The sequence below is a fragment of the Cervus elaphus genome, chromosome 30 (assembly GCF_910594005.1).
Source record: "Cervus elaphus chromosome 30, mCerEla1.1, whole genome shotgun sequence".
NCBI classification, from domain to species: Eukaryota; Metazoa; Chordata; class Mammalia; order Artiodactyla; family Cervidae; genus Cervus; species Cervus elaphus.
Window position 1 is genome coordinate 18,616,877 of NC_057844.1, and position 19,296 is coordinate 18,636,172.

A 19,296-nucleotide genomic window follows, 5' to 3' on the forward strand; every position below is an offset into this window, starting at 1 on the left:
CTTGACTAGACGGACCACTGTTGGCAAAGTAATATCTCTGCTTTTTAATATGCTATCTAGGTTTGTCAAAACTTTTCTTCCAAGGAGTAAGCGTCTTTTAATTTCATGGCTGCAATCACCATCTGCAGTGATTTTGGAGTCCAAGAAAATAAAGTCTGACACGACTTCCACTGTTTCCCCATCTATTTCCCATGAAGTGATGAGACCAAATGCCATGATCTTAGTTTTCTGAATGCTGAGCTTTAAGCCAACTTTTTCACTCTCCTCCTTCACTTTCATCAAGAGGCTTTCTGCCAGAAGGGTGGTGTCATCTGCATATCTGAGGTTATTGATATTTCTCCCTGCAATCTTGATTCCAGCTTGTGCTTCTTCCAGCCCAGCGTTTCTCATGATGTACTCTGCATATAAGTTAAATAAGCAGGGTGACAATATACAGCCTTGACGTACTCCTTTTCCTGTTTGGAACCAGTCTGTTGGTCATGAACAGTATGAAAAGGCAAAATGATAGGATACTGAAAGAGGAACTCCCTAGGTCAGTAGGTGCCCAATATGCTACTGGAGATCAGTGGAGAAATAACTCCAAAAAGAATGAAGGGATGGAGCCAAAGCAAAAACAATACCCAGTTGTGGTGTGACTGGTGATAGAAGCAAGGTCTGATGCTGTAAAGAACAATACTGGATAGGAACCTGGAGTGTTAGGTCCATGAATCAAGGCAAATTGGAAGTGGTCAAAAGGGAGATGTCAAGAGTGAATGTCAACATTCTAGAAATCAGCGAACTAAAACGGACTGGAATGGGTGAATTTAATTCAGATGACCATTGTATCTACTACTGTGGGCAGGAATCCCTTAGAAGAAATGGAGTAGCCATCATGGTCAACAAGAGAGTCCGAAATGCAGTACTTGGATGCAATCTCAAAAATGACAGAATGAGGGATACTAGGAATCCCTAAATTTGTTGCCAGTTAGTCAGAAGTGAGGGTGACCTGGGAAAGCTAAATTTGCAACTGATGTCTGAAGTGAGGTCAGTCATGCAGAGGAATGAGCCCTTGACCTGTGAAGTCTGGCTCAACTCTGGGTACCCTGGTGTCAGAACTCACTGCAACACACACACACATACACAGTTTAACAAAAAAATTCACTGCGCCTTTCTGAAACTAAAGAAGAAAACAGAAGCAAGCTCAAGTAAAGGGAAATGTTTGAAATTAAAAGGATAATTTTTACTTTCTCTACAAACTTCAAATGAAAAGGCATTCTTCATTTCCTCCCTAGAAAGGCAATTCATAATTATAAGCTTTTAAAAGATCTAAAGCGAGAGGAAAAAGTTCAGATTTAAGAGTCTATCTATTACTGTCATGCTACTGAAGAATAATATAGATGAATTAATCTACAGATAACTCCCAAATATGATTTTATTCAAAAGAAGAGGTAGAATGAATAAACTTTTTAGAGTTTATTTGAACATTTTATTTTAGTTTTACTGTCCTTTTCTTCTCATATCTACTAATAAGAGAAGTGAAGAGCCACATAAAAGGCAGCACTACTGGGGGAAAATAGTTAACATTAAATTCTCATTAAAGTAATGATTAGATCTCTAAGAGTTGGCTGTAAGTTAGAGAAAAATCTAAAAAAATACATATGAAATTAAATATATAACAGAAAGTTAACTGCTCTTTGTACTAATTCCCTGACTAATTAATTAGACAGAAACCCTCAAATCTGTAGCCAACTATTCAGAAGAAAGCTTACGTAGGAAAATAAGAAAGAGATCTGTTAAAACAATGGCTGTAGTTTTGCATGTGGTCATGCCTGTTGAATGAACTGGTAATTCAAATAATCTGCTTTTTAACTCTGAAATTTTAGTGATAAACTTTCAGAACAGTAAGTTCTGGCAAAGAATTGTAATTTCAAATAAATTAATAATGCTATTTTCACATTCTTAGCCTAAATTTCTCTTTTCTTGTTGGTCTTATGAAAGGTTTTGCTTTAAAATGGGACTGAATTTAAAATTATATGACAAAGAAGCCACTTTATATAGCTCTTTTTAAAGAAATAAAAGTATGGAAAATTAACATTTGGAATTCTTGCAGCACATTTTAAATCTAATCCAAGAAAGTAAAAAAAAAAAAAAAAAACTGACAGAGTTAAATGTACCATTCATTTACAGCAGCCTGCAGTGTTTTACTAGAAAAATTAAGTAGCAAATATGATTTGTTGAATTAGATTTGTCTCAGCCCAAAAGTACCCAACGGGCACTAGGCAAATGTTAAGAAAGCTGATTTTTTTAAAGTGCCAAAATACTGAAGAGGAACTTAAAATCAATTTTTGGGGGCACATCAACCCTACAGTACATATCTGCTCAGGCTTCCTTATGTGATACACACTAAAGACCAGTAGAGCTTATGATTCATCTCCTGAAAACAGATAAGCAACCAAATCAACTTTTAAAGACCTACTGACTCAGAAGCAGATGACTTTAATTCAATCAAAATGTGCTTTTCTTTTTAACTTAAATGGCTGACTTATTGTTTGTTGTTTAACAGGGATTCCCAAAATAGTTCATCTTACCCCCAAAAGTAACACCAGCCAACTCCACACTGGTCTAACACGATAGTATCAAAGCACATTATAATGTCTTTAGCTGAGTGGTTCAACCAGCACTACTGAACTTTTAGCACGAATTACTACAACTATATATTACTTGTACAAATGAAATAAACAGTTTTCCTTAATGAGACTCTAAGTTCTCTGAAAATTCAAGTTCTTAAAATGAATTCAAATTTGATCATTTTCTCTATTGCTTTAACGTATCTTTAATAAAACACATTCACAGTGTTATAGCTGTATCTTTAAAACATATTCAGTTTGCTACATTTATTCCCATCAAAATGAGCTACTCTGAATGTGCAATATAACAGGACTCATTATCTCAAACTGTTTAGGCACATGTATCCTGTTTCTGGCTATAACAAAAAGTAAAAACATAATAACTAACAGAATGATAGATGTTGATATATAACATCACTGAAAAGGAAAAGAAAATGTAGGAAAACATAAATGAATTTGTAAAAACATAGTTTTTATAAATGTTTGTAATATACAAGATTACTGTCACGGCATTTCTAAAGCAACTTACAAAAGTAAATTCTGTCACATGAAGAAACCTAGAGGTAAAGACATCACTTCCAAACAAAACAATGCTTTTTATCTTATATCCTGGGTGGGTTTTTACCACCATCTAGTGTTATACCTTAAGAAATACTTTCTGATAAAAATTAAAAGTTACAAAAGACATTTTATAATATCACTCAAAAATTATTAGAAGACTTAATTAAATGTTAAAAAAAAAAACAACACAGTATGGAAAACAGCTATTTTTTTAAAAGATGTTTTATATAAGAAAAGAGTTTCATGACTCTTAAAATTTCTGTCATATTACCAATTATATAATTTAGTGATGCTTTACATCAAATCTTGACCAGGGCTACCAAATATGAACCCAGTCTGCTTCAAAAGACAAGCTAGTTAGCATACAGATTCAGCTCATAAAACTTAACCAATGCACTCAAAAAGCCAGACAATTATACTACAAAATGACTGTCAACACCCTCTCCAAGCACAAGGTCTACAAAAGAAATTTCTCTTCCTGTGATGTCTTAAATTCACTGCTAGCATATTAAGTTCCATAAAGAAAGCAAGGCAGAATAAGGTTATGTTTCATAGAAGCATATTGTTTGCTACTGAATGTCTTCCTTGAACTTACCCAGTAGCAGGTCATTATGAAACAAACCTCAAAGTATAAAAATTCCAAGAAGTTGAAAAAGACAAAGATGAAGCCAGGGGTACACACTCTCTTAGTGGATCCAGAAACTTTCTCTTTGGTTAGACTATTCTACTGTGCTAGAAGTTATTTTCTCAGTTTATGGAATCTAAAGGTGAATCAGAGATGAATTAAGCTGCTCTTAGCAAATTAACAATTTAGAAATTCTGTGGGTTTTATTTCAGCATGGTTTTACCTACAGTTTTTATTACACAAGATTCTATTAAGTTTTACGGCATTAATCATGTTGTTTCCTTTAAACAAAAACATTGTTCTCCTGACATATACAAATAGATTATGGACCATACCTTTTTAATCTTTCCCATACAAATAGAAATAATAATCAACTTATGAAACTGAGTGTAATAAGATCATCCTAAATGCATCATGTCTACAATTACTCACTTGAAATGACCTTTCCATTGTGATTGCAAAGTAGTATTCTCTCCTGGGATATCTTCGTTCACAAACCAATACTTGATTGCATATCCTGCCCTTTTCTCCTGTTTGCTTGGTAAACAACTTTTTCCCAATCATTTGTGAGGAAACAGCTTTTGCTTCTTCTGGACTAAAATAAGAAAAAGAACTCAAACTCTTTTCTCCTCCAAGTGAGATAAATACAAGCACATGACAGCCAAAACCTTATCTCACCTACTACTTAAATCTCAGTATTTTTATCAATTCAACAAGGGCATCTTTTATAATATTCATTATTTCTTTAATAGTGATGATTTAAAAAAAAAAACTTACGAGAAAACTATCTTCACTCCTCCTTTGAGGCCACTTTCAAATGTTCCTTTTCCTCTGCCACCAGCCAAAACTTGTGCCTTTATCACAACATCTTTTGAACCTAGAAGAAAAGCACTTCTATTAGAAACAACACATGGAGCAGCACACAACACACAATAATTTGCTATTAAACATACATAATTAGCAATCTTACTAAACGTAGTAAATTAAAGATCCATTTACCCACAATGTTGAAAAATGAGGGTGTACTCCATGTACACAGATTTTCTAGATTAGGACACTAAAATATTCACCACCTACAGATTCACAAACTTAAAAAAATCAGCCACTCATATTAAACCATTTCTTAAGCATACTGAAAATAAGTTTACCTTTATTTGGTACTTTAAATATTAATTACTCTGCAAGGTACGAGATTTACAAAATTGAGAGTCAAATACCTTCCTAACAGTTTCCTCCCTCCCTATTGATATGTAAACTTGCTATCCTATGAAAATCTGAGGTATAAATGCTGCTTTGAGTAGAAATGTACCGTGACTTTCAGGGGAAGTTCCACTCCTGATACCAGTTCACGCTGTCCCACTTACACTCTCCAGCTGTACTGCTGTGAGAGGGATGACAGGAATTAAGGTATGTTTATCCAAAGATTCCGGAATGTTATGCTTCCAAGTCTTTAAGACATTTTTTCAGAAAATAATCTGAATTTTTCTTCTTTAACAGGTAAACTGATCTCTTTTCCTTCCTTCCTTTTCTAACATGATGAAGAAAATTATCAAACTAGTTGTTTAGCTTAGGTACTGCTCTTCACGATCCCGAGCAACACTTTTTAAAGGAACATTCTGTCTCCCGAGACAGGCAGAATTTCAGAGCCTCCTCATTTTGCTTCTCACAGTATTTTGCCCATACTCGGGTGGTGCAGTGTTACCGCCTGAATCTACAGAATCCACCTGCCACTGCAGAAGACAAGGGTGGGGAAGAGCCCCTGGAGGAGGAGATGGCAACCACTCCAGTATTCTTGCCAGGAAAAATCCATGGACAGAGGAACCCGGTGTGCTACAGTCCACAGGGTCTCAAAGTCAGTCATGACTGAGCACAGATGTGTGCTCAGTCACAGTTACAGCAGCGCAACACCACTATTACATTATGAAAAACAATTAACCTTTGAGGTCAGGATTAAGGACACTGTCATCTTATTTGCTGTATCCCCAGCACAAAGAGGTCCCTGGGATGTAACGACCACTCCATAAACGTCTATCTGAATACGCTAAAGATGGGAATTCTACCACCAGGAAAGGCCAGTCTCTAACAGGCATATACCAAGCCAGATGAGAGGGCACCCTCACCTAATCAAGGAGGTAACAAATACAGAGTGTGATCAAATAAGAAATGATCAAAAGTTTACACTGGAACAATTACTACAAAATGTTTAGACTTCCCTGTTAGCTCAGCTGGTAAAGAATCCGCCTGCAATGCGGGAGACCCCAGTTCAATTCCTGGGTCAAGAAGTCCCCTGGAGAAGGGAACGGCTATCCACTCCAGTATTCTCAGGCATTCCTGGTGGCTCAGTTGGTAAAGAATCCGCCTGCAATGCGGGAGACCTGGGTTCGATCCCTGGGCTGGGAAGATCCCCCGGAGAAGGGAACAGCTACCCACGCCAGTATTCTGGCCCGAAGAATTCCATGGTCCATATAGTCCATGGGATCGCAAAGAGTCAGACACGACAGAGCAACTTTCACTAATGATATGCATGTGTTCACACTGGAAATGTACACAAGTCAGAAGACAACCCTGCGAGTCAGTTCAGGCAGTGTTTTTTAAAAAAGTCCTTTCTCACACTCCACCAAACATTCAGTCAGGAAATCATACTGGTTCCACCTTCAAAATATATCCAGTCTCTGGACAACTTGTCATCACCTCGAGTTTCGGCCCTGATCCCAGCCACCAGGACCTCTCACCTAGATTACTCTCATCCCCAAGAGGATATTCTTGGCGCAGCCAAAGTAAGCATGAAACTCCTCTACCTAAAACCTTGCACTGAATGCCCACTTGCCCGGAAGTTACAGGCAGAGTCCCTACAATGGCCTCAAGGCTCCGTGTAATCCCCCAGAATCCTTGCCCTTGTATCACGTCCTCCTCACTGTTCACACACCAGCTACTCTGGTCTCTCTGGTCCTGGGCATGTTCCTGTCTTCCTTCAGGATCTGGCTCCCAGCAACCTCTCTCCCTGGAATACTCTGCATACAGGTATCTTAGGAAAGGTACCCATTCCTTTTCAGTTTTTCTTTAAGTCTAAATTGTCCATGAGGTTTACCCTGATCACTCTACTTAACACTGCGACTGCCCACCCGTGACCAATCCACCTTACCCTGTTCTTTTTTTTATAGAAGTCATCACCTTCAAACATAATTTTCTCATGTTTATCATTTTTGTTTTGCTCCCCCACTAAATATAGACTCCAGAAGGGCAGAATCTTGCTCAGTGATATTTACAAGGTCCTGGGAGAGTTCCTAGTACACAATATATTCTGAATGATGAATAAAAGAACATTTACAAGCCAAGAGAATTCTTATGAATCCAGATTTTCCACTGCTCTTGAAAAATCTGAATTGGAAATCTTGGGCCCTACAACCAGAAATGACTAAAAAGTGTTTTGTTTACACAAGACATTACTTCAATTTGCCACAGTCCCCACCATTCTCAAATGTAACAACTAATTTTAGATAAAGATTAGAGAAAGTTTAGAAATTTCCTTAAAACTGACAATAATTTCCTTATTGAGAAGACAACAGGCAGCCTCAGGGACTACGGCAAATTAGAGTTCATGCCCAAATTACTGACAAAAGCAGCAGCCACTAGTCATTTTACCTGTTTCTGGTTACCTGTCGAGTCAGTTTTCCAGTACTTAAATATTCATTTAAATCCAAAGAGGATATCTGTAATCCAAACAGTATAAATGTAACATAAAAATGGACAACGGTTAAACTGGTGCTTTGCTGGGCTAAATTCAAACATTCCTATTCATCAAGCTGGGAACTTAACATACTGATCTATTAAGTAAGAGTAATGAAGTTCTATTTCTTCAAAAACATTTTACAAAACAGAAAGCTCTTCCCCCAGTGTCAATTTTCTTTTTCTTAGGAAAATAAACTCCTTAAGGGCACAAAAGATTCTTCAAAAGTTCCTTCTAAAAAAGTCTTTCACAACAAAAGAAGAGCAAAAAAAGAAACACAAGTAATGACATACAATCTCATCAGCTAGCAAAGCAGGGAGTATTAGAAGATAAATCTGAGGACAAATGATTGAAAGAAAGATTTTATTCAATTCCATTAATTCAATCAACAGTTACATCTACATAGGAGATACTATGCTAGAGTTCTTGATACAACAATGAGCAGAGAGCTCAGTCTTACTGGATTTGGCCCTTTCTCTAGTCAGACAAGAGCAAAATTTGTGGGTACCAAGATTATTTTTAAAGTATATTCACCATCCCTCCTAGCTTTAGTCATTCACAAATGTAGTTAAGCACTCCTCATACACAGTCATCTAATAAGACATCAGAAAAAGGAAAAGGAGGCCAATAGAAATCTGCCTCCAGGCTGACATTCACTAATCTGCACCCTCTGCATGTTTATTTAACCAGAGAGAAATTCTATCTCAACTATACTAGAATCCAAACTGTATTTCTAAAATCAACAGGGAAATCATAAGAATTCTACCAAATGCCTTAGTGAAACCATGTTTTCTTGAAGCAGTTAACTGCTCTTAGAACTGACCCCAAATTATAACTATTTCATTTCTCTGTGCTTAACAACCCTTTGATAATCCATTCCATGCCATTTTCTTCCGTCACCCTTCATTGTGTGACTCCTATGAGTCTTAAAATACCGGAATTAGCTTTCTTTCCAACCATTCTCCTATCCCTAACTTCAATTATTCACAATAGGTAAAACTTGCCCCTAGGGCAGTGTTTTCAAACTTTTATCACATCAGGACAGATGTCATGATAATGATAATGCCAGAAAATAATAGAATTTGTAGGGAATACTGGGGAAAGAGGTCAGAGCTCTTTTGGAAGGAGTTACCAGCTACAGGGCTCAGTGGCCCCAGGCCTCATGCTAACTAAACTTCTCTTGCCACCCACCGGACTGAAGGGAAGCAATACTTTGTCACATCTGTAACACATTTTTGCCCTAGTTTATCAGTTGGTGAGGTAAGACTTTTTTTTTTTAATGGGAATTAACATTCTATGAATTTTGGAGTAACTGAGAAGCGAAAATTAGCCAAAATCAGCACTGAAAATTGCTAGCTAAATGGAAAGAATCAGGTGTATTTCTAGGGCACCTCATAACACAACTTGTACAATTACATCCCATAATCGGTATCTTCTGATATTAATGACTCACCACAAAAAACAAAATTGTTTCAACATTCTTAAAGTAGTTATGAAATGCATCTTTTAAAATGTAGTGTTTCTGATCCTTTAGATTTAAAGGTCCTATCTGTCACTAATCCCACTCCCTATGACAATCATCATTTTGCAGCCTTCTTTGACAAGAGCACACTTTCTAGATAAACATGATGCCTTCAGTTCCAAGGGCCTCAAAATCAGAGCTGCTTATCTGCTCCTTACTACTTCCAAGTCCTGGATCCAGAGAACTTGTCAGAAATTTCACAGCTACAATATATCCTATATATTAACTATTCTTTCTTTCACAGCTAGAAATCATTAAAGATTTTTACAGTGAGTAAATAAATCAAGAGACTTGCATCTGAATAAATCCTGCCTGTTTTATGCAAAAGTTTGTACACAAATAATTTTTTTTTGACAACACAGTGAAATTTGACTAAATGAGAAAATATACGGAAAACTAAGAAAACCAATTATAATAATTTGGAAGCGGAAAAAGAAACACTAGCTTTAACTGACTTCATTAAATCTGACCCTTTTATCACATAAAGTGTATGGAAAACACTTTATGCCTTCAGCTTTATGAAGAAGGAAAGAACTAGTAAATGAAAAAATTAATCACTCAAAACATTAAACTAACAAAATTAAAAGAAGAAAGTCAAATGTCTGAAATTCATCCTTAAGTACAGAAGGGTAGAATAAGAAAGCCTTTTGCTTCCTAGTTATCTGGGTCTTTAGAAATTAACATTTAGGTCATATATCTAAGACTGAATCTCAAGAAGGTAGTTATTAAAAAGTGCCTTTGCAAGAAATACTACAGAAATATAATCATGAGTTTTCTTTAAGCCATGACCCTTAAAAGCCCCTAATATACATGATGTTTTAAAGGTTAAAATGAGGTACATCTTTTACCATGGACAAGTTCAAACTGCAGGTTACCATTAATTAACAAAAATTTCACCAAAATTAGTATGAATTTGCATCAGATTTTTACTGAATAAAAAGAAGTTTGCTTGTAATCTGAATAAAAAGAACTGTTTTTCTGATTAAGAATAAACAAAACTGTAAATTAAAAATCATACTTCCAAGACAAGGAAATCAAGAGTGCCCCCCATTCAAAAACATATCATATGATATATGACAACCTTCTGATCTTCTACATGCTTTCACTTTTGAAACAAAAACCCACCCTAGAAACAAGTAAGTACAGATAGAGACGAAAACTTTTACAATTTTCAACAGTTTAAAATGTTCCACATCTTTCCTAAAAAAATAATAAAAGCAAAATTTTCACCAAAGCACGTTTAAAGGCATATTAGTCAAATGTACATACAAGAGAGATTATGATAATTATTAATACATAAAATTGGTGTGATTTTAAATACTGCTAAAAAGAAAATGCAGTGTATAGCTAGTACATTACTCATTAACATGTTCTCCTATTAGATCCTTAAAAATATAAAGTGAAGCATACTCCACTCCAAACTCCAAATTTATTTTTTAATTGAGATTAACATAAATTCAAATTAATCAAAGCTATTAAGGTTTCTATTATCAGTAAAAGAATCTAATAAACATGGGCAACTATTTAATTCATTTAAAAAGATTAACATTTATATTAATATTGATTACCTAAGTGTCAAGCCCTCTTCTAAGAGGTTGGGGTCTATCAGTGAATAAAAGACAAAGAAGCCCTACTCTCATAGAGCTTACATTCTAATGCTGAACTTCTTTTTTTCTCCTTCTGATTCTCTATTTTTCATGTTCAAAAAAAAGACGGGGAAACACTGTACCTCTCCTTGTGTTCTCAGTCACTCAGTCATATCTGACTCTCTGTGACCACATGGACTGCAGCCCGCCAGGCTCCTCTGTCTGGGGAATTTTCCAAGCAAGAATATTGGAGCCGGTTGCCTTTCCTACTCCAGGGGATCTTCTCAACCCAGAGTCTCTTGGGTCTCCTGCACTGGCAGGCAGATTCTTTACCACTATGCCACCTGGGAAGCCCCAGACTTCTCTTTACAAATACATAAACAGCTAACATCTTTCACCATTCCCTGAAGAATCAACAGAGCCAGATTTCCTTCCCTAAAGGACTTCAGCTCAAAAGACTAAACACAGGACTTCAGCTTCTTGAAACTTTGATTCTTAAGTTACGGGCACTATGGGAGCTCAGAAAATCTCAATTTTAGCATGTCAACAATCCTAAGTTCTACCTTCTCTTTTACATGAATAAAACTTATTTTAAAAAATATAAAAGAAAAGTCAAAAGTTGTTATTAAGCCAGAAGTAAAGTTCATATCTTATCTGAGAACCTATTTCTTAATTTAGTACCTAATTTTTTGGCGATTGCATAAGCTTCATCTGGTGACTTAGCCACGTGTCCTTTGGGAATGGAGACGCCAGCTTCCTGCAACAATTCCATACTCAGGTATTCATGCAGAGAGAGATTCCTTTGCTGTTGATGCTGTATTTGGACTCCATGGTTGTTAAACAATCCGGAGCTTCCCAGGACCTAGAGAAATTGGGGACATATTTATATAAAGAGTGATTTAGCAGAAATTCTTGTTAAAAACACTTCAAAATACTTTGGAGTACTTGATTCTTCAAAACTATAACAAAATTGTCATAGTAAAACATCAAAATATCATATTCAGAGTAAATTACAGCACAAAACTAACAGCTAATCTACTAGCTAAACGTCAAAAGTGACCCTTATAGTTTTAACTTTTTCCTCATTATCGCTAGTCTTTAACTTTCATTTGAGCTATACCTCCATATCCCTAATGATCTACAGAGCATTTCTACCTCAAAGCCAAATTCTGCAGATCTAAAACCAATCTCCTATTTCCACCAAATCAAAAATCCTTCCCATCTTTCTTCTCTCCATCATTCCTCCAGCACCTAACAAATTGCCTGACACGAGACATGAGGTACCTGTATGATGTGGTACCATCAATCTTTCATACATTCAAAATTCAAACCCCGACTTCATCAGCACTGCACAGCGTGGTGTGCCGCCCAGATCCCCCCTCAGGACCAAGGCATTCATAGCCCCAGCTGCTGGGAGGGCTGGCAGCTGACAGGCCTCAGCTGAGTGCCCTCACTGGAGCCTTTCTGTAGCCAATGCCTGACCAATGAGAGTCAGGGTAGGGACGTAAAAACCTGGTGTGCGTGTGCATGCTCAGTCGCTCAGTCAGTCGTGTCCAGCTCTTTGTGACCCTATGAACTGAGGCCGCCAGGCTCCTCTGTCCGTGGGATTCTACAGGCAAGAATACTGGAAAAACTGGGTTGCCATGCCCTCTCCAGGGGATCTTCCCGACCTAGGGATCAAATCCACGTCTCTTATGTCTCCTGCATTAGCAGGTGGGTTCTTTATTGCTAAGGCACCGGGAAAGTCCAAATACCTGGCACCTCACCCCAATTTGGGACAATTCAGGATCATCCTAGTTGCAGACCTCCCACAGAAGAGCAGAGGTCCCACTGCACTACACTAGAGCTGCAGTCAATCCTCCTTCCTTCACTCTCCCACAGGTACTGATCCTGAGATCACTTCTCAATAAACTTCCTTCCTGAAACTCTCCATCGAATACTTGGCAAATCACAATCTGCAATATCATCTTTAATGCATTCCTTCTGAACTATTCCTTTTATAAACCCCTTTAGGTGTACGTGCTTCACAAACAAACTGTGAAAGCTTCTAAGAAAGAAACGCCCACCAACTTCCCTTTTTCAATCTATGTAAAACATTCATTCACTCAAAAACTCACTGAGCACCTAGACACTGGAAATAGAGAGGTCAACCCAACAAAATCCTTGCACCTAAAGCTTACAATTTAGTATGTATTTGTATGTCGGGGGTTGGGGGAGGCACAAACAATAAAGAAAGAAAATATGCCAAACAGCAATAAGAGTAAAAAGACAGAAAATTAAAAAATAAGAAGTGCTATTTTATACAGTTACAGGAGTTTTCTCCACTAAAACATCCGTCCGGGGCGGGGGCGGGGGTGGGGGGGGGTGGGCTGAGTTAAGAATTATTTTTTCAAAAAGAAATAAGTAGGAAACAGAAACAAGATATCCCTCTACAAACTAAATAAGTCATTGCTGAAAGACAAAGGAGTATGAGAGTTGTCAGCGTCTGGTTGCAGGGCCACAACAATGAGAAGTACTGAAAGAAGGATGCAATCAGAAAGATCTCGAGCATCTATGGATCCCAAAACTACCCCCTAAGTTAGAGCCTAGTCTTAAACCATCATTAACACCACACAGAAACACTTCTCAACCTTTTTCCAGACTCCTCAGTTCTATCAACTTTATATGGCAACATGCAGAACAAATTAAGTGCTGTTGGAATCACACATTTAAATGTTATCCATCCATACATTTCTATTATCTCCACAAAGAATGCTGAAACATTGTTCACATGAAACACAGAGTATCATAAGAAATGAATTTAAAACAATCTCATAGAAAATAGTCTGCTTCTTAAAGAGGGTTCATGAACCACCTGCATCAAGATTCCCTAGGAATGCCTCCAAAATGCAGGTTCCAAGGCCCTACTCTCATCTATAAAAGCAGAATCTCTGAATTGTGCCACAAAAAATCTGCATTTGTAAAGTTATTCAGTTGATTCTTAAGCACTCTACAGTTTGAGAACGAATAGTCTAACAAATCAATCACATAGAACAGCAAGCTATTTCTGATTCATTTGGTAAGCTAAAATGCTGGATAAAATTTCTCTTGTTAGCTCAATTCCCTGATTTAGTTTCACTTCAGTATTAAAAACTAACAACCTCCTAAACTTCAGTGTACATCTACCTTGTGAAATCCCACCCTTGGGTGAAGCCTCAAGAGAAATGAGTGCTTAGTCTATCAAAGGGCATATATAGCAGGCTTATTCATAACAGACAAAAAAATGGAAACGACCCAGCTGCTCATCAACAGAAGAAGGGGTAGGAACTTCCTTGGTGTCCAGTGGTTAAGAATCCACCCTTCAATGCAAGGAACATGGTTTTAATCTCTGGTAGGAGAAATAAGATCCTACATGCCTTGGGGCAACTAAGCACCACAATGAAGACCCAGCACAGCCAAAATAGAAAAACAAATAATTTAAATCATTTTAAAAATAGAAGAATGGGTAAAATGTACTATATCAATAGAAGGGTACAGAGCAAAAAAGGAAAAACGTATTGCTCACACAACAATGGATTCATCTCACAAGTACAATTTTAAGGGAAAGAAGCCAGACGCAACAATACATACTTATACAATTATTTAAATGTAGTTCAAACTCAGAATTAACATACAGTGATGGAAGTCAGAATAAGTGGAGGGTTACCTGTTGGTGAGTACTGATAAAGAGTGCCTTCTGAAGGCTAAAAACACACATATATATAACACGATTTGAACAGCAGCTACAAAGATCGATCCATACATACAAATTAATCTAGCTACCCATATGGGATCACAGAGTCGGATACAACTTAGCAAATGAACAGCAAAAACTGAAGTTGTACATAAATTATGTACTTTGCTGTACAGAAATTATACCTCAAAATAATAAAAAATAAGGGGGCCAAGGCAGAGTACCTAGCATAAGCTTGGTAAAAATAGTCACGCACTGAAACATTTTTTTGGATGCCTATATACCAGACACTGTACTAGGAACAGTAAAAGAATGAGATCAACTTGGTCCCAACCACAGAGTTCACAGATGTGTAAATAAACAGCTGCAACACGTGTAAGAGTGGGCATAATCACCAGGTGGAATGTAATTATCCAGATAGACCAGAAAAAATACTACAGAGGCTTGATCCCAGTTTAAAAAAAAAAATCTAACAGCTAAAAAGGACATTTCAGGGACAACTGGGGAAATATGAATCTGCCCTATACATTAGATATTAGTATTATGACAATTTTATATTTCTAAAGTATGATAACTATATTGTGGTTATTTGTGTCTCTCATTCTTAAGAGACATATGTTGCAATATCTAAGGATGGAGTGCCATGATAGCTGAAACTTATTCTCAAATACTTCAACAAAAATACATGAATGTAATTTATACATACATGCATATGTACATAAATTATATATTATACATAATATTTTAATTTATATAATATTTAAATGATATAAATTATAAATTATATAAACTGAATAACATGTAAATTTTTAAAGATCAAGAAAATGTGGCAAAATGTTAAATGAAGGTGAGGGTGATATGGGTGTTCACTGTATAGTTGAAACATACCTATCAGTTTGAAATTTTTCCAAAAAAGCTTGATGATAAATTTATGACACAAAATTCTATGGTTTCTTTCAAATGTCTAAAAGAATTAGTAGTACTCATAAGGTGTTGCTGATAGCTTTTCAGACCACATTAAGGTTTTTTTTAAAATATTAGAAATATTTTGATAATCCTTTCCTTGCGCCACTAGAAGCTGTAACTTGAAATATCATCAGCTAGAAATCATGATGGTAATACAAATCCCTGCATAATCACAAAGATTCCCCACACTGATGCATTTTTCTTTCCTGATGTATCACTTAGAAGATTCCTACTGCCAAAAAGCCACCAACTCCTGGCCAAACTCCTACACCACCACCTCTCCAATCCATACTGAGTTTAAGTAATACTTATTCAAAAGTGGGGAAGTGTAGTTACTAGGGAGTATGATTCACAACAAATAAGAATATATCTAAAATTGTTTAATATGCTCATAACTTGAACTATTTTTATCAAATATACACTGGACAAAAGATACAGAGAAACAAGAAAAGAGTCAAAGCACTAAACAAAATGTTTAAGAGAATCTGCTACACTCAATGGGTGACCCTGAACAAGACTGCTTAAGCTCTGCACCTCTATGTCCCCATCTACTAAAGCAAGGGGTTAGACCCAACATTCTTCATAGTATTATTGACAATAGCCGAGATAATGGAAGCAACCTAAATGTCCACTGTCAGAGGACTGGATAAAGAAGATGTGGGACATCTAAACAACAGAATACTACTCAGTCATAAAAAGAATGAGATAATGCCATTTGCATGAACATGGATGGATCTAAAGATCATACTAAGTCAGAGAAAGATAAATATATGATATCACTTACATGTGGAATAAAAAAAAAAGATACAAACGAACTTATTTACAAAACAGAAACAGACTCACAGACTTCAAAAACAGTGTTATCAAAGGGGAACCTTGGGGAGGAAGGATAAATTAGGACAAGGGTCTCCAACCTCCAGTATCTAACGCCTGATGATCTGAGGTGGAGCTGATGTAATAATAATAGAAATAAAGTATACAATAAATATAATACACTTGAATAATCCCAAAACCATCCCTGCCCCCCCCCCCCCCCAGCCCGTGGAAAAACTGTCTTCCACAAAACTGGTCCTTGGTGCCAGAAAGGGTGGGGAACACTTAATTAGGAGTTTGGGATTAACACATACACACTGCTGCTGCTGCTGCTGCTAAGTCACTGCAGTCGTGTCCGACTCTGTGTGACCCCATAGACGGCAGCCCACCAGGCTCCCCTGTCTCTGGGATTCTCCAGGCAAGAACACTGGAGTGGGTTGCCATTTCCTCCTCCAATGAGTGAAAGTGAAAAGTGAAAGGGAAGTCGCTTAGTCGTGTCCAACTCTTAGCGATCCCATGGACTGCAGCCTACCAGGCTCCTCCATCCATGGGATTTTCCAGGCAAGAGTACTGGAGTGGGGTGCCACTGCCTTCTCTGACACACTACTATATATAAAACAGATAATCAATAAGGACCTACTCTATAGCACAAGAAACTCTACTCAATATTCTGTAATAATCTAGATGGGAAAAAGAGTCTGAAAAAGAATGAATGTATATATATGTATTCCACACACACATATATATTTCTGTATATAATTGATAGATATAAATATAATTGAGTATAATATATATATAATTGAATCACTAAACTGTACCTGAAACACAACATTATTGATCAACTGTACTCCAATACAAATTAAAGATTAAATTAAAAATAAAAGCAAGGGGTTAGACTAAGGTGATTTCAAACTCCAAAGCTGTATTTCTTAAAGTGAGGGTGGAAGAGATGTTTAAGACAATATATTAGGCATCTCTATAAGGAGAAATAAAGACTTTTAAAGGGATTTCCAAAAGTATAAAGATGATGATTAGAAGGGAAACAGATTTGTTCACCAAAGTCTCATTTTCTAAAAACCCTTTAAGACCCAAAAGAAGGAAGTTCAAGGCTAAAAAAAAAAAAAAAAAAAATCACTTCTCCTGTTAGGAAGCAAACTCAAAGAATTCACTAGATTGAAAGAATGAATAGCTTTAAAAAGAAAAAAAAAAGTCTAAATTCATTTACAGCATGTCTGAAGTTACTTCCAAAACACAACCAAAAGCTCTAGAAATGACTTATGAAGCTAATCATACCCTTCCACAAGTTTGTTCATGTCAACATATATTGGGAAGAATTGTCTAATTCTCATGCTCTAGAAAAAACTGTAGAGCAGATTCAAACACACAGACTTTGGAGCTACACACTTCCGGAATGAAGGCCCAGTTCTGATCTCACCTGCTTGGTGATCTAGACCAAATGACTCGTTCTCTTAGCCAGAGTTTCTCCATCAGTGATATGGAGATTAATGACTTCCTTACAGTGTTGCCCAAAAGCCTAATGAAAGACTACATGTAAAATCCTTGGCACAGTTCCTGGCAGACAGCATATGCTTCAACAAACACGAAACCAATGCCTCCTACCACCAAATTCCCTTACTAAATTTATGATTAATCTCTTTACCCAAAACTTTATTCCCATTCTTGTCCCCTCTACCTCAATCCTGTGCTATCTGAACACTAATCAACTACAGTCTGATGACTAAAACTGCTGTGTTGATAACATCATTCATGTCCTAAAACTGCTACTGCAGATACCATCATTAAAGAACAAACCCAGGTTGCTTCTCCATGACAAGATGAGCTAATAGGCCCCAAGCCTTAGATTTATCACAGAATCGTAAATAATAAACAACTCAACTCCCTGACACTAGAATCAGAAATGTCACAGAAATTACACAAGCCAATGATTAATCCCAGCTTCTTTGTTCTCCCCCTGTAATACAACTCTTTTAAAAAAAAAAAAAAAAACTCCTAACTGAAAGATCAAGTTGCAGTGGATCTGTGACTTGTCTCCCACTCTCTTGCCTGGCGCCCTGCAAATAAACCCTTATTTTGCTGCAAACAACCCCTGTCAGAATTTGGCTTTCTATGCCATGGACACACAAGCCCTTGCTCCGTTACTTTTACTTACACACACACACACACACACTCTGAGGCTATGATGCTATTGTGTATGCAGAGAAAAAAAAAGTAATCCAAAAGATTATTTTATTTCCCCAATTGATAAGTTGGTGAACATCATCTCATTCTCACTATTAAACAACTACCTGGGGTAAACGGGAAGCTTCCCGGCCTCGTCTCAGCAAAGGCCAGTCAGCAAGCAGTGCTGGTTCTGCGAAGCATCCAAGAGACACAAAAGTGTATCTGAAGGAAATGCACTCCTCCTCAAAGAGCTGCGGAAGCCTCGGCCCACCGGGCCGGAGACAGGAGCAAGCAGAAGAAGGTGTCCTGCCCCCCGCCTCTCCTTTCGGAGTCTTCCCCGCCGCCGCCCTCTCAGTAACAAGGTGAGCAGCTCTGGCCAGATGGCCGGAGCTCCTCGCAGATTTTAGGCTGCAGTAAAAAGGCGCAAACATGAGCCCGTTCGCAGGCCCGGCGGGCAGCACTCCCGGGCAAGCCGCCCGCCACTCCGGCGGGGCACCCCCCCTGTCACCCAATGTCACCGACTGCGGAGTGACCGGAGCCGGGCCCCGGGCCCCCTCGCACCTCGCCCACAGGAGCCAGCCCTCCACCTCGCCCTTTCTCCTGCCAACCCTCAAGGCGGGATCGGGCAGGGCCTCAATACCTGGGCGGCGGCCGGCAGAGCCGTCCGGGGTCGGTGGCTCCTCAGCGTGGCGGCAGCCAAGAGCCGGCTGTAGAACACGGAGGCCGCCATTTCTCAGCCCGACCAAGTCCCCGGGCGCCGCGCGCAGGCGCAGAACCTCGAGACGCCCGGAGACGCGGCGGCTCCCTACGCGCGCACCGCCCCTAGCCCCGCCCATGGGGCGGAGCTTCTGATTAACTCTGCGGTGGTGGCCCCGGGCTAGGGCAGCAGGCGTTACTGCTGACAAGCTCGCGTAGGCGGACAGAGAGCAAACTTTAACCTTTGTAACTGGACACCGCAGCCTGAACACCAGACCTGCGGTCGGCGCTCAGAAACCCG

At 38.1% G+C, this 19,296-nt stretch overlaps 1 protein-coding gene across 1 annotated transcript in view; it reads right to left on the reverse strand.

The window, feature by feature from the left end:
* SUCLA2 (succinate-CoA ligase ADP-forming subunit beta) overlaps nucleotides 1–19,088 on the reverse strand; it is a 40,946-nt gene extending 21,858 nt beyond the window's left edge. Inside the window, exons 1-4 of the mRNA XM_043892143.1 lie at nucleotides 18,940–19,088; nucleotides 11,309–11,489; nucleotides 4,570–4,669; nucleotides 4,225–4,387 (exon numbers count right to left, since the gene is read on the reverse strand). Of these exons, the coding sequence (XP_043748078.1) occupies nucleotides 4,225–4,387; nucleotides 4,570–4,669; nucleotides 11,309–11,489; nucleotides 18,940–19,029 (534 nt within the window). The 5' untranslated portion in view covers nucleotides 19,030–19,088. The remainder of the gene's footprint in view (nucleotides 1–4,224; nucleotides 4,388–4,569; nucleotides 4,670–11,308; nucleotides 11,490–18,939) is intronic.
* Between the last annotated feature and the right edge of the window lie 208 nt (nucleotides 19,089–19,296).